Source organism: Platalea leucorodia (genome assembly GCF_965183815.1).
Source record: "Platalea leucorodia genome assembly, chromosome: 5".
NCBI lineage: Eukaryota > Metazoa > Chordata > Aves > Pelecaniformes > Threskiornithidae > Platalea > Platalea leucorodia.
Window position 1 is genome coordinate 84,252,521 of NC_138827.1, and position 21,220 is coordinate 84,273,740.

Below are 21,220 nucleotides of genomic sequence, written 5' to 3' on the forward strand. Positions count from 1 at the left end.
CGTGTGTGGGGACCGTGCCACCGCCGGGCCCTCCGGCAGCCGGTATTTTCGCTCCATGACGTGAGCGCCCCGTCAGCCGCCCGCCCCGGCGCTTCGCAGCTTTCCCGGCTCCTTCCCCCAAGTTTCCCACACCCTTCCCAGCCTTCCTGGAAGCCTTCCTGGCTTCGGGTGCCTGGGTTTGGGGACAGGACCCTCCCGAGGCGCCCACCCCAGCCTCCCCGTCCCCTCCCAGCGAGGCACGGAGACGGGAGCGGCTGCTCAGGGTCTTTATTGCTGCTCTGGCACGTTGCTTGCTCCAAACCACGGGGACGTTGGCGACTCCGGAGCCCGGCAGAGAGGAGGGGACGGGGACGGGCAGAGGCCCTCTCCCCACAGTCAATAAATAAAGCCCTAATCGCTACAGCAGCATCTGGAAGGCGGGTGCCCAGCCGCTGCCCCCGTCCCCCCGCCCAGGGCACCCCGGCCACGCCGCAGCGTCCTGCCGCCAGCCGGGGAGGGGGGCGCGGGGCTCGGCTGTGCCGTGGCACCGAGGGGCGCGGGGGGACGGCGGGGGGAGGCGGGCGGGCGGCGGGGCGAGGGCCGGAGCCGGGCGGGCGGAGCGTGAGCAGCGTGGGCCTGAGCAGGTGCAGGAGGTGTGCGTGGCACATGGGTGCCCCCCTGCTCCCCCCTGCCCCGGCCACCCCGGTTTGGGGAGCAGCCGACGGCCCCAGGGAAGGCACCGGCGTCGGTCCTGGGGCCGCAAACCCGCTTGCCAGGATCGGGGCTGGGAGGAGCGGAAGGCAGGGGGCTGGTGGCCCCCGCTCCCAGCCACGAGGACCGGGGCCGTGCCGGCTGGCGGGGGGCTGTGAGCGGGCCCCTCTCTGCAGGAACCGCTGGAGCAGCCTCAGTCCTCGGGCGCTGGCGTGCAAACCGGGGGGAGCGCAGGGACCCCCGCGCCGTGGCCGGGGGCAGCTGCAGGCTGCGGCGTAAGGCACACGGCTGACGGGACCCAGGTGGCCAGGGCTGGCCGGCGTGCTGGCGGCTCTCCCGCTCCTCTCTGGGCCTTCCCTCGGCCCCCCCATCCCCATCCCATCCTTCCCTCAACCCTCTGCCACATTCTCCGTTCCTCCCAGCAAGGCTTCCCATCTCCTGCCCGCTGCCAGACCCTACGGCTGGGCCGGCTGGGGCAGCACCTCCTCCCTCCCTCGGCACCGCCAAAATGAGATGCCAGCCGCCAGCATCCCCGGCGGCAGCACATGAGGTCCGTGGGCTCATCCCGGCGCGTCCTGGCTCTTCCTCGGCCGCCCCGTCCCGCGGCCCCTGGAATGTTCCTCTGGCTCCTCGGCCCCTCGCGGCCGCGGCCGAGGCACTGGCTACTGCGGCCCCGGCGGCTGGCCGCCCTGGTAGGAGCGGAGTAAGACCTTGTGCTTGGTGACGGCCTCGCCGCGGCGCCGCTGGTGCTCCACCAGGAACTCCTTGAGGCGGTTGGTGGTGAAGGTCAGGGTCTGGCGGCGCAGCTTCATCAGGTAGGCGTCCTGGAGCCAGGCGTTGGCAAAGCAGTCCTTCACCGTGGGGCGGCTCCTGGGGCAGGGGCGGTGCTGAGTCAGGGGCCGTGGGGTGCCCACTGCCGCTGCACCCCCCAAACCTGGCCACCACCCCTGCCCTGCAAGGCGCAGGGGGTCCCAGCCCTCTCCAGGAACAGGGATGGATCCCAGGATCCTGGGCTCAGGAGATTCCAGCCCTCTCCAGGAACAGGGATGGACCCCAGGGTCCCACTGATGATGCCTGGAGGGTCCCTGTGGGGTAGGAAGCTGCCCGCCTGGCCCAGTCATGGGCGCAGTCCAGGGCCACATGTCCTCCCTGCCTGGGCCGGGCACTCACCAGGGGTGGACGGCGAGGACCTTGCGGATGAAGAGGGCAGCGCTCTGCGAGACATTGGGGTACAGCTTGAAGGCATCAAAGCGCCCTGCCAGGATGCGGTTCTCCGTCTCGATGGGGTCCAGTTCAAAGAACGGTGACCGCCCGCTGAGCCTGTGAGGGCGAAGGGGGTGGCAGGGGCTGGGGGTCAGTGGTGGGAGGGCACCCAGGACCCCCTACCCACCCATCCCTGGTTTGGAACAGCCACAGCTGCCCAGGGCCTCGATCCCCTTGTCCAGCTGGGAAGGGTCTGCAGGGCTACAGCATCCCCCCACCCACCACCAGCCTGGTATCCCCCATGGTACTGAGCCCTGGGTAGGGCTGACTACACCTCAGGGTGCTCGTGCCCCCAGCTCCTTCTCTTACATGATGTAGGTGAGGACGCCAACGCCCCAGACATCTGCTGCGGAGCCCACTGGGTCACCCTTCACCACCTCTGGCGCTGCAGGCAGGAGAGCAGGGCTGTCATACGCACTGTGGGGCCCAGCCCCAGCACCCACAGCACCTCTAGCACTCACAGCATCCCCAGCACCCACAGCATCCCCAGCGTCCCCAGCACCCACAGCACCCCACCATTGCACCCTCCAGCACCCCTCCCTGACACCCTAATACCCTGACAGAGGCCAGCACCTCCAAGGATACCCCAACTGCTCCACAGCACCCAAACTCTCCCACTGAGCCCAGCAATCCTACAGAAACCCTCAGTAGATGCCCCCAGTGCCCCAAAGACCCCCCAGCTTCCCCGAGGACACCTCAACTCCCCCTCCCAGTCCCAAGCCCCCCTCAGGCACAAGCATGCCCCGTCCCCGTCTCAATGCCACCGCACCCCCAGTGCCCCACTCACACATGTACTCCAGGGTGCCAACACGCCGCCCCAGCTGCCGCAGCACGAGGGGGTTGTAGGTCTGGGCGCTGCCGAAATCAATGATCTTGAGGGCGTTCATGCCTGAGACGACGACGTTGTCCGGCTTGATATCGAGGTGCACGATGCGGCGGCCGTGCAGGTACTCGAGGCCCTGCAGGAGCTGCAGCACGTAGCTCACCACATCGTCCTCCGAGTAGCGAAACCTGGGGGTAAATGAGATCAGTGGGCGGCCCCATGCCAGCGGCCGTTGCCGGCAGCCCCACGCCTGCCCATACCTGTCCACGATGCTGTAGAGGATCTCCTTGCCGGCGCAGTTCTCGCAGATGAGCACCAGGTAGCGGGGGGTGATGTATGCCTCGTGCAGGGCCATGATGCGCTCGTGGTGCAGCGCCTTGAGGATCTCATACTCTTGCAGCACGCTCTGCTTCCTCTCCGCCTCGTAGGGCACGATCTTGGCCATGAAGTGCTTCCCTGTGGCATTCTCCTTGCACAGACGGATCACCCCAAAACGGCCCCTGCGGCACAGGGCAGCGCTCAGCATCCCCAGCGTGGGATGCTGCGGGGGGGACACCCCCAGCAGAGCATCTCATCCCACTGCTCCTCACCTCGCCTTCTCATCCAAGAAGGTGTATGGCTTTTGGGGGACGCCCTGCCGCAGCGTAGTGCTGTCCTTTGCCCCCGGGGTCCCGCTCTCAGCCGGGGGCTCCTTGGAGGATGGGGCAGTGGCGGGGGGCTCCTGCGGGGAGGACGACGTGGGGGGCATGGAGACGAAGGAGGTGACCATGTAGGGGGGCATCTTCCGCGCAGGTGCAGCATTGGGGGTGGGAGATAGCGTGGGGGCTGAGCCGGGGGTGGTTGACACTGGGGAAACGGGGGAGAACTTGGAAGGGGATGGAGACCGAGGTGGGGGGGACGTGTCCGTGGGGGGCACAGGGGAGCCCCGGGCGGGGGTGTCTGTAGGGGGCGAGGTGACAGTCCGAGGCGGGGTGAACATCAGCTCCGGGGGCACGCAGATGGTGATGTCAGGCGGGAGCTCGGGGTCCGGCCGTGGCCCCTCCTCGCGGGGCACAGGGGGCTGGAGGACCCCGGGGGGGGCGTCCGCCTGCACCGCCCCGTCTGCCTTCTGCACCGCTCCCTTCTGCTTGCGGGGTGGCGTGGTGGGGGTGGCTCCCACGGCTGGTGGCTCCAGCTGCTCCACGGGTGTCTGGGTTGACCGGCTGGAAGCCACCTTCTCGGGGACAGGGATGGGGACAGGGACAGGGACAGCGATGTCCTTGGCTGGGGCAGCTCGGGCATCTGCAGGGAGCAAAGGGAGGTATGAGCCAGGCATGGGTAAGCCAGGAACGGGTGCAAGCAGCACCTTGTTCCCCAAAGCCTTGGGGGGAAGATCCCCAGGGACTTGAGGACCCCAAGAGCATTCCAGAGGCCTCAGCCCCACAGCTGGCCCCACGGCTGCCCCACACCCTGTGGGACAAGGCTCGCTCACCTGCGGCATCGAGGTGCACCTTCCCCGAGGGGGTGCTGTAGGGCCCCTGCCCGGCCTTGTTGACGCAGGCCACCCGAAACCTGGCGGTGCTCCCGGGGGGCAGCTCCGTCACGTTGAAGTAGCAGTCGGCAATGCCGGTGCTGACGATCTTCCACTCGTGCTCTCCTGCCGGTGTGGGGGCAAGGTGAGATGAGGGCAGACTGCGGGCAGGGGGCAGACCCCCGTCCCCCACCCGGGACCCTGCCAAGCCCCAGGGGACAGCAAGGACATTGGGCACTTTTGTCCTGGCTTGGTGTCCCTGTGTGAGCCCATCTTTCTGGATGGAGCTGCTGGGGAATGGGAGGCAGCCCCACGTACCATCCAGCCTGCGCTCCAGCGTGTAGGTGCAGGGGGCTTTGCTCTCTGCAGGCTTCCACAGCACCAGCACCGTGTTCTTGTACTTCTGGGGGATCTCCGGCGTGCCCGGCCGCCCGGGCAGCCCTGCAAGGGGACAGACATCTGGGTGGGCTGGGTGCTCAGCCAGGGGCAGGGCAGAGATGCTGCAGGGCGAGGACAGCACAAGTGGGCTCGGAGATGCTGGAGGTGCCCGGGTAAAACCAGCCTGTCCCCCCTCAGAAGTTCCAGTCTCTTGCAGATGTGGAGATCAAGTGACCTGCTCCGACCGGTCCCCAGCGCCGGGGTGCGTGCCTGGCACATGCTCTCCCCCCGTAGGACAGCACCTCTGTCCCCTGAGGTCCCTCCCTTGCATCCTTACGTGCCACAGCCAGGGTACAGGAGCTGATGGCCGTGCCCAGGGCGTTGGCGGCTGCACACTCGTACAGCCCCGCATCCTTCCTGGACACCTTGGCGATGGTGAGCATCTGCCGGCCGTCCTTGCAGGAGACGACGTTCAGTGCACTGTCCGGCTGCAGGGACCTCTTATCTGCAGGGGGGGAGCAGAGGAGAGGGATGCTACAGTGCCTGCCCTGGCGCTCACCCACCGAGGCAGCACAGGCAGCCCCCCACCTTTCATCCAGATGATCCTGGGGGTTGGGCTGCCGGCGGGCAGGCAGCAGAGGGTCAGCGCCTCGCCCTCCAGCAGCACCTGGTCCTTCAGCTTGATGTGGAAAACGGGGGGGAAATCTGGAAAGCAGAGCGGGGGTCAGGCTGGGGCAGCAACGGGCACCCGCCACCCCGTCCCGGGGCTGCACCTACCCGACTCGCTGGGCGCATGTGGCCGGCCAGCAGCGGGTCCCTCCTCCCGCAGCAGGCTGGAGGGGATGCTGGGCTGGGAGGCCACCTTCTCCTTCTTGCTCCGCGAGAGACCCCAACGCTCCCAGCGGGACCGCTTCTGGCTCTCACCCCCACCTGCGGGCACCCGGGGCGGCTGAGAGCGGGGCCAAGCCAGGGTGGCCGAGCCCGCTGCACCCAGGGCGGCTGGGCCACGGGGTGCCAGTGGGACCCCTCCTCGCCACTCACCTTTGGTGGAGGCAGAGGAGCGGGTGCTTCCCTCCGAGCGCAGGGACTCAGAGGAGGGTGCGGGCGCCGGGGGAGGCCCTGGCCGCAGGCTCTCCCCCTCGGAGCTGGCACGGCGGAGCTCCCCGGGCCCCTCGCCCTCCGGCCGCTCGTCCGACAGGCTGCGCAGCCGGGCAGAGACCCGCTCCATCGTGGCACTGATCTTCCTCCGCACGGCCACCACTGGCGAATCGCTCTCCCCGCCACCCACCGGCTCCGACTTGAGGCTCTCCGAGTCCCTCCGCTCCTTGGAGCCACCCAGGGCCAGGCTCCAGGAGAAGCGGCGGCCGCTGGTTGGGGTCTCACTGCCTCCGTCCTGCCCCCTGCTCTTCTTCCTCTCGGCAGGCGGGGTCCGCTTAAGGAGCACGGACATCCTCCGGAGGAAGCCCCTGTCCTTTTCAACCTCGTGCAGGTCCTGCACTGACATGGACTTGGCTGCCAGCCCGGCGGGCCGGTCCCTGCGCAGCTCCAGGGGCACACCGGCCGGCGTGGGACGGTAGATGCCCTCGTCGGTGGCTGGGGGGCCAGCCAGGTGCCGGTCCTCAGAGCGGGAGCGGGTGAGGAGCTTCAGCCCGCGGCTGAGCGATGACTCCCGGCCCCGCTTGAACTTGGCCTCGAAGACCTCCTCCGAGTCGATGTCCTGGATGAGCAGGGAGCTGGAGGAGCCACCGGGCTTCGCCTCCCTCCTCGATGCCGGTGCTGGTGCTGGTGCTGCTGCGGGAGGCTCGGCAGGGGTGGCCGGCGGGGACCGGGGGGCTTCCTCGGTGGCTGGCTCCCCGCCTTGCACAGCTCCCATGGCTTGCATGACCTTGGCATAGGAAGACGTTTTGGGGGCTTGGGTGCCAGGAGCCAGGGGCTGCGGTGTGGCGGGTGCTCCCGTCCTGGCAGCCCCCTCCCCGCTGGCTCCAGTGGCCTTGGTGGGTGTCTTTTCCTCCTGCCCCCCAGCTGTGGGCTTCTTCCCCATGGTAGTGGCGGCCGTGCTGGCCCCGGGCTGGCTGCGCTCCTCGGGGATGCGCCTCCTCCCCAGGGCAGCCTTGGCGGCGGGGGCTCGGGGGACAGTGGTCTCCACCGTGGAGGGTGTCGGCGGGCCGGGGGCGTCCGGTGGTACTGGAGGCCGGGCATCAGAGAGGGCCGAGAGCGATGGGGATTCCTTGAGCCGCTGGGCCTCCAGGTGGGCCACCGGGATCTCCAGGGGCGCGCCGGAGCGGCGGTGCCGGACAACGGGCTCGGCGTCCCCATGGCTGAAGGAGCTGCTCTTCTGCAGCCGGTGCTCGGCGGGGAGGAGGCGCGGCGAGGTGGCCTCGCTGGAGGCTGCCCGCACCAGTCGTGGTACCGCTGGCGCCGGTGGCTCCAACCGGGTCGGCCGCGGGACCTTCTTGTCAGGGCTGACCCCCAGGGTCTCCAGGAGGGGACCCCGCAGGCCGCTGACCTTGCCGTCCCCGGGGCCGCCCCGCAGCAGCCGCTGGCGCATCAGCTCCAGGCGCTGGGCGTGATCGTCCTCCCCCCAGGTCCCTTTCCGCCGCGGCAGCTCCATGGAGGCCGCCTTGGCCAGGGCCCGGCGGGGGTCCCGGCCTGCCTCAGCCCCCTCCTCGGTCCCCGGGGGCTGGTGGAGCAGCAGGGCGCTGTCAGCCGAGCCGCCCCTCTTCAGCTCTCCCCGCCGGGCACTCCCCGGGGACTCCAGGCTGGACCCCTTCCTCATGGCTTTGCGGGGATACTCCGGACGCTTCTGGGCTTCGGGGGCTTCTTCATCGGAAGAGCCAGGCGCCTCTGCCTCCACGCACGGCCGCCGTGGCCCGGCGCCCCTTGGCCGCTTTCCCAGGGCCACCCCGGGCTTCCCCGCACCCTGACTCTGCCACTCCATGGCAGAGACGTCCCCCGGCGTGACCACCTCCAACCGCGGCCCCTCAGGTGTCCCCATGGCCTCGTCATCCGTGGGGATCTCATTGAGCGACATGCGGGAGCCGGAGAACTCCACCTGGTGTGGCATGGGGATGAAGGGCAGCTCGTCCAGGTCGTCCGAGTCCGAGGAGGATGACAGCGCCGGCGACTCCTTGAGGTGCCGGGGCACAGCGATGGAGAGGTGGTTGGACGTGTCCTCCAGCAGCTCCGGGATCGGCCGCAGCACCATGTTGCACTTGTAGCTGATCTGCGAGCGCTGCAGCCGGCGGAGAGGGCTGGATCAGGCCCAGGCAGGCTGCATGGCATCATCCTACCCAGTGCACATCACCCCATCCTGCCCAGGGCACGTCACCCCATCCTGCCCAGCACACAGCTCCGCCTGCCCCCCTCCTGCCCCAGCTCCTGCCTTCACCTGCCATTTCCGACGGGAGAGGAAGAGCTTTAGGTGGTCGGTGCTGATGACCTTCCCCTTGGCCAGCGTCTGCAGGGCGAGGGGACAGCGGTGTCCCACGGAGCCTACAGCAGGCTCAGGAGAACCCCGCTGCCGTCGGGCGCTGGGTCCCTGTCCAGGCTCACCTTGAACCAGGGATGCTCCAGGGTCTGCTCCGCATTGGGTCTCCTGTGAACCAACACCGCCGGGTGAGAACTACCTGGCCTGGGGGGCTTTGGCCAGCCCCGGGAAGGGCAGGAGGGTCTGGCTGCCCGTGCTGCAGCCCGGCAGGGCTGTGCAGCCAGCCTGCCCTCGGGGACCCCGATGCACAGGGGTCCCCACCCTCCCTCAAGCACAAGGCTCATGCCAGAGGGGTGGGGGCTGGGGACCCCGCGGCACTCACAGCCTGTCATTGACCAGCACTTTGATGACAAAGCCCTTGGCTTCCCGAGTGAGCCCCTGGAACATCCTCTCCTCGAAGGCCACGTTGTAGTTGCGGATGTTCATCAACGTCGTCTTGTCATTCTCCCCCACAAAGGGGGAGATTCCCGTCAGGCTGCCGAGGAGGGGACACTGTCATCGGGCCGGGGGGGACATGGGGAACAGCATGGCAAGTACGGGGGACCGAGGATAGGACCCCGGACCCCAGCCCGGGTGCCACAGGGAGGGCAGAGGCAGGAGCAGCCAGGGAGGAGGCTGAGTCTGCAAGGAGCAATGTGCATGGCCGCAGCCCCAGAACTGCAACGGCAAGGGGGCAGGAAGGGGGTCCCTGCCATGGGGGCCCACCGGGGCACTTACCAGAGGTAGGCGATGACCCCCACGGGCCTGCAGAGGGGAGAGCATGGTTACTGCACAGCACGAGCCCTCCGGGGTGCCCCGTCCCTCCCGGCATCGTGGGGAGCCCACCGTCTGCCCCACGGCTGCCCTTACCAGATGTCGGTGACGCTGGAGACGGGGCTCTGGTTGACGATCTCGGGGCCCACGAATTCGGGGGTGCCATACTTGCAGTACTGCGGCTCCTCGGGCGTCAGCTCCTGCGCGTTGCCGAAGTCGCAGATCCGGACCTGCTCGCTGCTCGAATCCGCCATCAGGAGGTTTTCTGGCTACAGGACAGCACGGAGCGGAGGGGAGCTTGGCAGGAGGCAGGGGCTCCCCGCAGGGAAGGGATGTCCCCCGTCAGCAGGACCGAGCCCCCCACAGCGTGGCAGGAGCCCGTCCGTGCGGGCATGGGGCAGGAGGGAGCGGGAGAGCCCCGCACTCACTTTGATGTCCAGGTGCAGGACGCTGTGCTGGTGCAGGTAGCAGATCCCCTCCAGGACCTGCCGCATGTAGGACCGGACCTGCGAGAGAGCAGAGGGAGGGTGGGCACCCCAAGCATGGCTCTGTGCAGAGGAGGGCATGGGCTGTAGCCCCCTTTGTAGCCTGATACAATAAGCATTGCACGTCCCTGGGTTAGGACAGACCCCGGTGTCCCCAGGCTCCCTCCCTCCCCCATCACTTTGCCCCCCAAGGTTCACCCACCTCGGACTCGCACACCGAGGGCTTCCTCGCCATCCTGTCCAGCAGCTCTTCCTTGGCGCAGCTGGGTCCCAGTCAAGGAGCACAGAAACTCCATGCCCTGCTGTGCCCTGCACCCTCCTGGGCACCCAGCTTCTCCGCACCCGCTCTGCCCACCCATCCCCCCCAAAAGCCTCCCCTCATCCCCCAGCCTGCCTGCTCCCCGAGCAGGGCCCAGAGGATACAGCTCCATGACCATGATGACGGCGTTCTTCTTCTCGAAGGCGTCATGGAAGAAGACGATGCGCTCGTGGTCCAGCTGCGAGAGGATGTGCAGCTCCCGGCGTGCTGACTGCTTGGCCTTGGTTCTCCCAGGGACGAACTTGGCGGCAAAGTCCAGCCGGCTGCTCTTCTCCGTCACCCTCCGCAGGTAGGAGAAAGCCCCCCTGCAACGCAGCGATGGGGGCAAGGGGGGATGAGAAGGTGGGGGAGCAGGAGACCTCCCCTTCCCCTAGCAGCTGGGGCAGGCGGCCGCTGTGCAAGGAGCTGCCCACAGCCCCGGCAGCCCTCCAGGACCACCCATGGAGGGACCTCAGGCCTGGCGTTGCTCCGGCTGCCCCAGCTCCCCACCCTGAGCCAGCACCGGGGCATCCAACGATGGCCGAGAGGAGCCCCAGCACATCAGGATTTGGAGTACCATGGAGCTCAGTCCTGAGGGACAGAACCCTGGGGTGCAGCCTGGCTCCAGCACCCCTGTCCCTGTGGTGCCCAGGCTGCCCCGTTGCCCACCGTCCCGGTGGCCCCATACCTCCCGATCTCCTCGTGCACGTCGTAGTAGTCGGTCAGGCGTCGCGCCTTGTGCAGTGCCTCCTCCTCCATGGCGGCATCGGCAGGGGGCTGGGCTGGGGGAAGGAAAGGCGCTGGCGGGGGGCAAGCCGGGCACCCAGGCTCTGCCCCGCTGGGCCGGGGGGCTGGCCGGCCGTACCTGCCCGCACCACCAGCTCCGCCTTGCAGGAGACCTCCCCGGCCAGGTTCTTGGCTGTGCAGGTGTAGACGCCGCTGTCGGGTTCGGCGGCGCCCAGCACCACCAGTGAGCACTCGTTGTCCTCGTACACGAAGCTCAGGTGGCTGCTTTCCTCCAGCAGCTCCCCATCCTGGGGGTGGCAGGGGCATCAGGGGGGTCCCATCCTGTCCCTGACCAGCTCCCGCCACCCTTTCCCGATGGATGGGGCATGGGGCGCATCCTGCGTCACTGGGGGTGAACGCAGCCCCAAAGCCCCAACACAGCGACCCAGGTGAGGCAGTGGAGGGTGTGGGTCTGGGGGGCCTGTGGGTCAGGAAGGGGGTGGGGGATCCCAGCCCACCTTGTACCACATGATGTCCGGCAGCGGCTTCCCCTCCACCACCACGGCAAAGCGCGGCGTCTCCCCTTCCTGGGCATCGATGTCCTCCATGATGGACTCAAAGCGCGGTGCCTCTGCCGAGAGATGGGGCATGGGGCACCACAGGGCACTGCCACCCCCCTGCCACTGGCACGGGGTGTACGGCTGTGGGGCACTGCGAGGAGGTGCCAGCCCACGGTACAGGGGCACGGAGCACCATGGGGCAGCGCCACCCCAATGCGCACGAGAGCGGGATGCTACGGGGCAGGCCACCATTGGTGTGGGGCACCGTGGGGCAGTGCCACTCATGGCACATGGGCATGGGGCACTGTGGGGTTGCATCTCCCCGTTACATATGGATGTGGGGTACTGTAGGGCAGTGCCACCCGTGACACCTCTGTGGGGCATTGTGGAGGTGTCCCCCATGGCTCTTGGCTATAGGGCACTGTGGGCAGTGCCACCCCATTATACACAGGTATGGGACACCCTGCAGCAGTGCCACCCATGGCACATGGCTGAGGGACATCATGGGGCAGTGCCACCCTATGCACATGATCACGGGGCACGTGGGACACTTCTACCCAAGTCAGATATGGGTACAGGACACCGGGCAGCAGTACCAACACGTGGCTCATGGGTTTTCAGCCCCATGGGGCATTGCCACCCTATAGAGCAGCATCCCCATGGCACAGGAGCATCGAGCACTGAGGAGCAGTGCTATGCTATGTGGCAGTGCCCCCATGACACATGGGTATGGGGCACTGTGGAGCAGTGCCACCCTGCGGGGCAATGTCCCCTCCCTCCCCATGGCACACAGGCTTGGAGCACTGTAGGTCAATGCCACCCCCCGGCAGAGGGGCACGGCCCCCCGTCGTGGGGGCACCTACCTGCGAGGCGGAGGCGGAGGGTGCAGCGGGCAGTGCCGTGGCGGTTGCTCACCTCGCAGGCCAGCGGCCCCGCGGCCCCCTGGCCCACGTGAAGCAGCCGCAGGCAGTGCTGGTCGTCGTCCGGCATCGTCACCTCGCACGTGCCCTCCTGCTCCCCCAGCACCTGCCCGCCCCTGCGGGCGCACCAGCTGCCACATCACAGCCCCACAGGCAGCCCCAGACCCACTGCCCCATCCATAGCTCCCACCCCACAGCCCCATGGCCACCTCCTGACCCGCAGACAGCCCCAGCCCCGGCTCCCACCCTGCAGCCCCCACAAACAGCTCAGACCCCATTGCTAGCTCTGCCTCCTGAACGGCTCTCAACCCTTAGCACCCCACAGACAGCACCCCCCCCAAAAAAAGGCCCCCTCATGCAGCTCTGCGCAGCCCTGGCCATCACCCTTGGGTGCACGCCCAGCCCAGCCCCAGGGAAGGACCCCCCACCCACCACGGGCTGCATGAGGAGCTGGTGCAGGAGCCCCTCTTTGTGCATGGGGCAGGCAACGGGCACAGCACCACGTCCTACCTCTTCCAGGTGACAGTGGCCTCCACGTGGTTGATGGTGATGGTAATGGAGGCTGGCTGACCCTCCACCACGTACACCACATCTGGCTTGTCCAGGATGACCGGGGCCTCTTCCAGGTAGGGACCTGCGACAGGCATCATCAACACCACCTCTGGACCCCATGCTGCCCAGCCCTGGCCATCTTACCACCCCACCGCGGACAGAAGCCCCTCCACCCCAGCCACCTGTCCTCTACCCACTGCCCCTCTCACCCCGGTCCAGGAGCTGCACGGGCCCCACAGGCGGGGAGGGCTTGCTGTTGGTCTTGGGGGTGGCGGTGATGACACGGAAGAGGTACTGGGCACCCTTGGTCAGCCCGTGCACCGTGTAAGTGGTGTCCCGCACGCCGGCCACCAGCACCAGCCACTGCGTCGTGCCCAGCACTTGCATTTGCACCAGGTAGGTCACCGACTTGGGGTCTGCAGGGGGAGAGGGTCAGTGCAGAGCCCCCAGCGTCGGCCCGGCCCACGCACCCCATCACGGCATTGCCCTCGCCCTGCCCAGCCCCTGCCCAGCCCTGGCCCCCTCACCTATGGCGGTGTCCAGCCACTTGGGCTTGTTCCAGGTCAGCGTGATGGCTCTGCCGGTCACCGAGGCCACGGTGGGGGGCCCGTCCGGGGGGGTCGGCACCACGTCTGCATGGGGAAGTGGGCAGGGGTGTAAGCACAGCCACTGCCACAGCTCCTCGGGGCATCTGCCTTACGCCCCGGGAGACATGGGCTGGAGGAGAGGGACAGGGCCAGCCACCCTCACTGGTTCCCCGGCGGGGGCTGCCGGCAAGTCCCATGTGGGACCTGGCGGTCCAGGGATGGGTCCTGACCCTGCATGGTGAGGACTGCACAGCTGACCCTGCTTTTAGATTGGATTAGAGATCTCCTGAGGTCCCCTCCAGCCTGAACTGCCCTGTGATCCTGTCACCCTAGGACCTCGCTACAAGGCCACCAACCCCAAGCCCCAGGGCGCAGCCTGGCAGGGTGGCAGCGAGTGGCCACACATCCCCGGTGCTGCTGCTTACCGGTGACGTAGAGGTGCGCATAGCACGTGGCCTTCCCCACTTTGTTGGCGATGACGCTTTTATAGACGCCAGCATGAGCGTGGCTGACGGCCGTGAACACCAGACGATGGACATCCTTATCTGGGGGGGAACAGGGGACAGGGGTAAGACCCTGCCAGCCATGTGCGTAGAGCTCCCCTCCCTGCCTCACGGGGCATGAAGGTCTGGGGGGTGATGCCTCCTCCCAGGGTGTTCCCCCTTTCCTCTGCCCCTGGTGGAGGGACCCCCAAGGGGGTGGGGAGGGCAGCGGGGAGCCCTACACTGCATCATCTTGCGGTCGTCAGTGCTGTCAATGCGGGAGCCGTTGTGGAACCAGGTGATGGAGGGGTAGGGCAGCCCGGCCACTTGGCACTCCAGCACAGCCTCCTTCGACTCCACCACGTCCAGGTTGTGCAGCGGCTTCAGGAAATCAGGCATGGTGAAGCACTCTGCCTCCGTCTCCGCCTGCTCCGGCTCCTCGGGGATGGATGGCATCTTCTCCAACTTGGAGCTGCAAGAGCCCACACATGATTACGGCGGGAGCACGGTGCCACCAGCCCAGCCCCGACCCCAGGCTTTGCACAAACCCATTGTCCCCCAAATCCCAGGGGGGAGCAAGCAGGGGAGATGCAGATCCTGGAGACCCCCAACTCTTACATCTGGGAGGCAGCAGATGGCCGCGGCTCCTCCACGTAGAGCTCGGCAGAGCACTCCACATGGCCGTGGGCATTCCTGGCAGTCACCACATACTGCCCCTCGTCCTCGCTGCCCACGTGCACGATGACCAGCGAGTGCAGCCCCCTGTCCCGCTGAATCCGCACGTTCTCCCCCTCCTGCACCGGCTGGCCTGCACAGAGTCACACACCAGCATCAGCATCAGCACCCCTCCTGGGCTGGGCACGAGCCCTTGGGTGCAGCCCTCAAGGGGATGGGGAGAGGTCTCCCTGCAGGGCCCTGGGCAAGCTCTCTGGGCTTGGGGGTTACCAAAGTGGGTCCAGGTGACCGTCGGAGGAGGAGTCCCACTGATCATGCAGTCGAAACGCGCCGTCCGCCCTTCCACCACATCCACATCCTCCAGCTTGCGGGTGAAGAGCGGTTGCACAGAGGGCTGCACCGTCAGCCGGGCGCTGCAGGTCAGCTCGTCTGCAAGGAGAGTGGGTAGGGGTGAGCCCTGCACGGCATGCGTGTGTGCAGGGCAGGAGGCAGCCTGCGACCCCCCTGCCTGCAGCCCCCGCAGCCAACGTGGTTGTAGCCAATGCGGGGGCTGAGCCCGGGTGTGCTGGTTGCCAGGCTCCGTCCCTGCACGGGGCAGCAGGGGTACAAGTGTGTGCAAGGTCCCCGTGCCCAGGGCTGGGGCTCTGCTGGCGGCGGGGTGCCTCTTTCCTCCCCTCACAGCAGCACAGATGCCAGCAGCAAGGTGCGGTGGGAGGATGCCCTGTCCCCCCACAGGGCAGGGGATCACAGCTGGCCTAGCCCCCTGGGGACAGGGCGGTGATGCTGAAGCAGGCAGTGCCAGCACATGCAGCACCCAGGTGCAGCATGGGGATCGGCGCAGGCTGGGTGCTCCAGATGAGGAGCTTTGCAGCTGGGACCACTTTGCAATGATGGTGTCGTCGCCCACCCATTGACACCATGCTCAGGCACAGCCTCACCTCCCTGCACCCAAAACTACTGCTGCCCTCAAATCCCTGCAGCCATACAGCCTCCTCTATGGAGGGACGCACGGGCACCAGCTGCAGGGTGCTGGGAATGCTGCTGCCGCCTGCACCCACCGCAGCCTGGGTTACTGCCGAGGGGCTGCCCAGACAGGCTGGGGAATGGGAAAGGGACCCTTGTCCCTGCGCCGCTGCAGGGGACAGAGGCTGTGTGCAGCATGTGCAGGCACAGGGGGGTGTCGGAGCCATGGGACAGACGCCGGGTCCTGCTGCTCTTCCTCAGCTGCCACCAGCGATGGCTTGGTGGGAGAGGCTGGGCGGCCCTGACCCCCTGCCCGTTGCCCCTGCCACCTCCCAGACCAGCAGAGAGGTCGGTACCAGAGCCGGGTGCCTGGAGGCTCTGGAGCCAGGGGACAGGGACAGCTGGGCTCCAGGGCTGCATCCAGCTGGTGCAGCCACTGTGCAAATGCATCTCTCTACATTTCTGGGGCTGCAGGCACGCCGGCGGAGGAGCTGAGTGGGATGGGACGGGGCTGCAGGGCTCACGGTACTGTAGCCGCAGGACTGATGCACACCAGGTTTCCCAGCCGGGGAAAGCTCCCCCAGCTCCTGGGGCAGCAACCACTCCCTGTCCCCGTGGCCCCCACCTCCAGCACTCACAGCGACATCCTGGGGGGACCAGAGCCCCAAACCCAGTGGCAGGGGGGGGCTGTCCGCCCCCAGCACCCCGCTATGGCCAAGCCCCGAGCGAGACCCCCCCGGGGAGCTGCGTGACCGCTGCTTACCTTTGGCGGTGCTGAGCTTGCAGGTGTAGATCCCGCTGTCGTCCTCATGCACGGAGGTGAGCAGCAGCTTGCACTTGCGCCCGTCAAAATGCATCTTGCATTTGAGCAGGGCGGGCTGGAGCAGCCGGCCCCGGGATAGCCAGTCCACGTCCATGTCTGGAGGGCCAGCCACCAGGCACTCAAAGAGTGCCAGCTCCCCCGCCCCGACCACCACGTCCTGCAGGGGAACCACGATGGCCAGGGACTGGCACTCGGGGCGAGCTGCCCGGGAAGGGGGGAGAGAGAGAAAGAAAGAGAGACGCGTCTCAGCAACTGAAAAGCAACCATGAGAGGTGGCGGGGATGGAGAGGGGGAACGTGCGGGGAAGAGGGGGGCATGCGGGGAGGGGGCCCGGTGCGGCGGGCAGGGAGTGCAGCGGGGAAGGGCGGGAGGGGATCGAGATGTGGAAAGCGGAGCTGAGCCAGGGAGGGGGCCGGGGGTGAGGGGAGGTGTCCGTGCCAGGAACACACCACACAGCGCTTTACCAAACAGATTTTATTAGAACTACAAAAAAAAAGGGTCACGGCCTCGCAGCCCACCCTCCCACCAAGCCCCCTCCCCGGGGAGAAGAGACCCGGAGCCAGGGGGTTCTCGGGCGGACCCCGAGCCCTGGGGCTGCGAGGGACATCTCGCGGTGGCCCGGACGGTACCTGGGTGGCCGCCACGAAGCCAAAGGGGCCAATGCTCTCCCTCCCGCCCTGCAGCTGGGGCAGGGTGCTCCCCCGCAGGGGTCCCCGGGGTCTCCTATCCCCCACGCTCCAAGGTGACCGTTGCAGAGCTGCCACCACGCTGCAGCCCCTTCCCTACAGCCCCGGCCGGCACGGCAGTGACCGTGGGCTCAGCTCCCTGCTCCCCTTCCCTGGGCAGCAAGGAGAGGAGCAGCAGGACACGCAGACAGGGACAAACGGGCGGAGCAAGAGACAAGACAGCATCATACGGCCGCCCTGGCCCGGCTGAGGGGGTGCCTGGTGCTCCCCGCTGCTCCCCCCGCCCCGCCTTGGTTACGCCTCCCCCAGCTATCCGGCGAGCCCCTGCCCGCAGTCGAGGGCCCGCGCATCCCCGCGGTGCGTCCAGGACGAGGCGGCGGATGGAGCAGAAGGTAATAACACAAGGTGAGGTCCACTGCCTAAGAGGTGTCCAACTAAGAGCCCCGCGGCCGCGGCTCTGAGAGATGCACCCCCTTATCGTACTCCCCCTGCGTACAGACAAAAACCGCAGTCAGCAAGCGGAAGGGTTAGTGCAGCAGCGACGGGGCCGGCACGCACGCACGCATACACCAGCGCCGGCACGAGGGGTGTGAGTGTGCACCAAGGCGTGAAGCCACCCACCGAGCCCCCTGAGAGGGGCCGGGGCTTGGGCCGTCGCCCCCTCAGCCCAGCTCCTGCCAGCCGTGGGGCACGGGGCTGGCTCCCGCTCCCACCCCCGTGCCGCTGCGCTTTGCTGGAGGCTGGGAGCGGGATCCTAGCAGGGTACAAGCAGTGCAGCCAAGGCCAGGGCGGGATGGGTGCAGCCCAGGGGGCTCAGGCAGCCGTCAGCGGGGAGGGCTGGGGGGAGCAGGGCACACACAGCAAAGGGCAAGAGGAGGGAGGTAGCATCACTCGTCCCCGCAGGCTCCTTCCCTGGCCTCGGGGGATGCCAGACAGAGCCTGGCTATCAGTCCCAAGCCCCCCCACATTTGCACATATATATTGGGGTCCTAGGAGGACCACAGCAGGGCTGGGGAGGGATGGCAGGGGAAGGGGGCTGGACAGCCCAGTCCCATGCATATGGGCTATTGCTGGAAACGGGTCGGGGGGACCTCTCCAGGCTGCCCTGTGCCTGGCACACAGCTTGCAGGCTGCCTGGGACAGGGAGGGAGGGAGCTGTCGGCACGGCATGGTGGGGGGACATGTCCCCTGCAGGGCCACCAAGGGCAAAAGCACTCCCTGCGCACGGGCAGCACCCAGCCCCAGCAGTGGGCACGTGTGGGGGCAGGGGGATGTGGGGTGAAGCTGGGTTGTGGGGAGCAGCAGGCTCTGGGTCTGGCCAGCGGGGGCCCTGGCACAGCTGGGCAGTGGGACCCAGGGCCATGGGGCCACACATCTGGACGGGGCAGCAGGGCAGCCCCAGGCACGCAGCTCCACTTTCCTGCTCCCGGCTTGCACCCACCTGCGCCGCGGCAGGGAAGGGCGGGGTGGCTCGCCCCCTTCTCCCACAGCACCGCCAAGGAGGGGTCTGCAGTGGCCCCTTCCCCACACAGCTCATGCAGGGCACTGGAGCCAGCTGGCCTCTCGGGGCCAGCGGGGACACATTCGGGGAGCTTTACCTCTGACCTCCAGCTTGGCCTCGCACTGCTTGGTGCCATACTCATTGACGGCCTTGCAGGTGTAGAAGCCGGTGTCGGTGCGTTCCGCCGCCAGGATGTGCAGCGTGAAGAGCCCCCGCGCCCCCTCCACCTCCTCTGCATGGTGCCGACGGCCGTACTTCACCGGCTGCCGGTTCCTCAGCCTGCTCGGGACATGGGCACAGCGGCATGGTCACACCTGGCCCTGCATGCCCAGCCTGGCTGTCCCCAAAAGACCCCACTCCTCCAACCCCAACCCTGCTCAGCATCAGAGCTCTGAACTGGCCATTCCCAAATGGGGAGGTCACCGTGCCTGTCCCCTCCTTCCCTGCCCAGCTGTGACCCAGCAAGCACCAGGACTCACCAGTATATGATGGGCTTGGGCTCCCCACGGACGCGGACGCTCATGCTGACATCCTGCCCCTCCAGCACCGACTGGTCCGACAGGGACACCTGGGGAAACAGGGGTCAGAGAGCAGCGAGCACCCACCTGCACCCAGGCCCATGCAACCCCACCTCTGCACCCAGGGCTATGTGTCACTCATCATGACAGCAGCCCTGCAGTACCAGGGGAGCTGGTGGGGTGGAAGCTGCCCAGGTGCCAGGAGCACCCCAGATCGGGGGGCAGGAAGGCCTGACCCGGCACCTCCTGGCACCGGGGACCACCGGGCTGTGGTCACGGGCACTGCTCCCCCTCTGCCAGGGCCCGGGGCGGGGGTGTCGGCTCACCTCAAAGGTGGGTGCAGCCTTGAAGGTGCTCTCCGGGGAGCTGTGGGCAGCCCCATGCTCGGCTCTAGGCTGCAGCTTCATGGCCGGTCGGTGCTGGGGGGTGCCAGACTCGGGGAACTCTTCCAGGGGGCTCAGGTACTCCTCGTCCGAGGTGATGGGGCTGGCCTGGCCGAGGGGGGGTGCCAAGTTCCCATGCCGCTCCACGGCGGGGGGGGCTAGCAGAGGAGAGGCTGGGTAAGGAGCTGGCAGCAGCCAGAGCCGGGCAGGCGGGTCAGGACACCCCTCCCCACCACCCTGCACCCCAGGGGTGCCCGGGGACACCCATTCCAGGCCACATCCCAGCTCGGCAGCAGCCAGCAGCGAAGGGGTGCGGGGGCCGCGCAGGGGGAGGGGGTGAGAAGCACTCCACGGGACGATAAGGGGACGCGATATCCCGCAAGGCGACAGCAGGGCTCAAGTGGCTCTTACGCAGCAGCCCGCGCTCCCATCCTTAAGCCGCCCGGATTCCCGGGATGGCTGCCCCTGCCCCGAGCCGGCGAGGGCTGAAGGTGACATTGGCAGCTGCGCTCCCCCGCCCGCCCGCCCGCTCCCCGGGGGACCGGACCCGCCTGCGTGGGGAGCCCACCCGGGGGCCGGCTGTGCGAGGCGGGGAGCGGCGAGGGGTGCGGGCAGAGCCCGGCCGCCGCGCTGGGGGTGCTGGCCCCGCTCCAGCCCGGCCGCCGGAGCTCCCTCACCGCCCCTCCCCGGGGCAGGCGGGCGGGCTGCCCGGTGCAGGCCGAGAGCTGCGCCCCCCCGCCCCCGCCATGCCCGCGGGCAGCCCCGCGGCGGAGAGCCCACCCCCGGCTGCCCCCCGCCCGCCCGCCCGCATCCCCCGCCGCCCCCCGCACTCACCGCGGGGCGCGGCCCCGGCAGCCCCCGCCCCGGACCGAGCCGCGCCGCACCGCACCGCACCGCACCGCCGAGCCGCCGCCGCCGCTACCGGGGCCGGTGCGGCCGTACCGGGCGCGCCTCCAGCCCCCGGCGCCGCCGGCCCGCTGAGCCCTCCCCGCCCCAGCGCCGCCCGGCCCCCGGGGCCGGGCCAGCAGCGCGGGGGAGGGCCCGCCGCCGGGCCGGGGGCTGCCGGGCCCCTTCCCGGCCCCCCGCCGCCCTGCCCCGGGCCGGCCCTGCCCGGCCGCTGCTGCCCCTGGGCGTGCGGCCCCGCTGCGCCGCGGAGCGGGTGGGGTTTTTTGGGTGCTTCCAGCCCCCAGGGCAGCTCTGAGGCTCTGCACGCTCCCCAGGGACGCTCTGGGGATGGGGAGCGCCGTGGGGCTGCGGCGGGGTGGGTATCCCACGGCCAGCAGGGTGGAGGGCAGGCTGGCTACCCCCCTGGCTAGCAGCTTGGTGGGCAGGCTGTGTGTCCCCACAGCTAATATCTTGTGGGGCAGCAGTATCCGCACGGCTAGCAGGTTGGAGAGCAGGGGTAGCCCCACAATTTGCAGGTTGGAGGGCAGGCAGGGGTGTCCCCATGGTTTGCAGGCTGGAGGCAGGGGCACCCCCACGGTTTGTGGGTTGAAGGGCAGGCTGGGGTATCCCCATGGCTAGCGGGGCAGGTGCGGGGGAGGCCAGACACTGGGCTACTTGCTGGGCACCGGGGGATGCTCACAGCCTGACCCCGCTCCCCCCCATGGCAGGATCCCTCCGTGCTTGCCGGGAGCACGTCAGCTGCTTTGGTTCAGACAGAGCCTTGTAGGGTAAGGAAGCCGGTTTCTTCCCAGTGACAGCAGCGGCCGAGCTGGCAGCCAGCCTGCCGCGGCGCCGGCCCTCCCACCGCCGGCCGCGCTCCCGCCGCCAGGCCGCCGGCACTCACCGGGCCGCACGCTGAGGATGGCACTGCAGCAGGTCGCTCCCACCTCGTTGGCCGCGGTGACGGTGTAGAGGCCAGCGTCGGCTACCCGGGCACTCCTGACCAGCAGGGTATGACGCTCGCCCTCCGCCTTGATGGGCCGCGTCGTGCTGCTCCGCAGTGGGACCCCGTCCTTCCTCCAGGACACTGCCGGCAGAGGCGAGGGTCACTCGTGGGCAGGAGAGCCCAGGCTCCCCCGGGGGTCTGTGCAGGGTCCCGGTGAGGCCAAGCGCTCCCTTGCCTGGCCTGGGGACCCCTTTGCCATGGGGAGCAGCCCCGGGTTCCCACGGCCTCTGACGGAGAGAGCCTGGCTCCTGCCGGATTCCTGGCAT

The 21,220-nt window shown here is 68.6% G+C and overlaps 1 protein-coding gene across 1 annotated transcript in view; it reads right to left on the reverse strand.

The window, feature by feature from the left end:
* Positions 1-258: 258 nt before the first annotated feature.
* The window catches only part of SPEG (striated muscle enriched protein kinase), a gene marked incomplete at its 5' end in the record, with an annotated part of 39,524 nt that continues 18,562 nt past the window's right edge, over positions 259-21,220 (reverse strand). The window contains 36 exons of the mRNA XM_082311504.1: positions 259-1,560; positions 1,861-2,010; positions 2,263-2,338; positions 2,741-2,964; positions 3,037-3,276; positions 3,367-4,057; positions 4,248-4,412; positions 4,605-4,727; positions 5,002-5,169; positions 5,253-5,369; positions 5,442-5,594; positions 5,706-7,896; positions 8,053-8,121; positions 8,217-8,259; positions 8,474-8,626; positions 8,869-8,895; positions 9,001-9,173; positions 9,333-9,410; positions 9,592-9,652; positions 9,813-10,013; positions 10,376-10,469; positions 10,553-10,721; positions 10,932-11,044; positions 11,837-12,009; positions 12,404-12,527; positions 12,655-12,861; positions 12,973-13,077; positions 13,458-13,577; positions 13,757-13,986; positions 14,133-14,322; positions 14,460-14,618; positions 15,916-16,176; positions 18,260-18,441; positions 18,642-18,730; positions 19,007-19,221; positions 20,853-21,035. Of these exons, the coding sequence (XP_082167630.1) occupies positions 1,353-1,560; positions 1,861-2,010; positions 2,263-2,338; positions 2,741-2,964; positions 3,037-3,276; positions 3,367-4,057; positions 4,248-4,412; positions 4,605-4,727; positions 5,002-5,169; positions 5,253-5,369; positions 5,442-5,594; positions 5,706-7,896; positions 8,053-8,121; positions 8,217-8,259; positions 8,474-8,626; positions 8,869-8,895; positions 9,001-9,173; positions 9,333-9,410; positions 9,592-9,652; positions 9,813-10,013; positions 10,376-10,469; positions 10,553-10,721; positions 10,932-11,044; positions 11,837-12,009; positions 12,404-12,527; positions 12,655-12,861; positions 12,973-13,077; positions 13,458-13,577; positions 13,757-13,986; positions 14,133-14,322; positions 14,460-14,618; positions 15,916-16,176; positions 18,260-18,441; positions 18,642-18,730; positions 19,007-19,221; positions 20,853-21,035 (7,925 nt within the window). The 3' untranslated portion in view covers positions 259-1,352. The remainder of the gene's footprint in view (positions 1,561-1,860; positions 2,011-2,262; positions 2,339-2,740; positions 2,965-3,036; positions 3,277-3,366; positions 4,058-4,247; positions 4,413-4,604; positions 4,728-5,001; positions 5,170-5,252; positions 5,370-5,441; positions 5,595-5,705; positions 7,897-8,052; positions 8,122-8,216; positions 8,260-8,473; positions 8,627-8,868; positions 8,896-9,000; positions 9,174-9,332; positions 9,411-9,591; positions 9,653-9,812; positions 10,014-10,375; positions 10,470-10,552; positions 10,722-10,931; positions 11,045-11,836; positions 12,010-12,403; positions 12,528-12,654; positions 12,862-12,972; positions 13,078-13,457; positions 13,578-13,756; positions 13,987-14,132; positions 14,323-14,459; positions 14,619-15,915; positions 16,177-18,259; positions 18,442-18,641; positions 18,731-19,006; positions 19,222-20,852; positions 21,036-21,220) is intronic.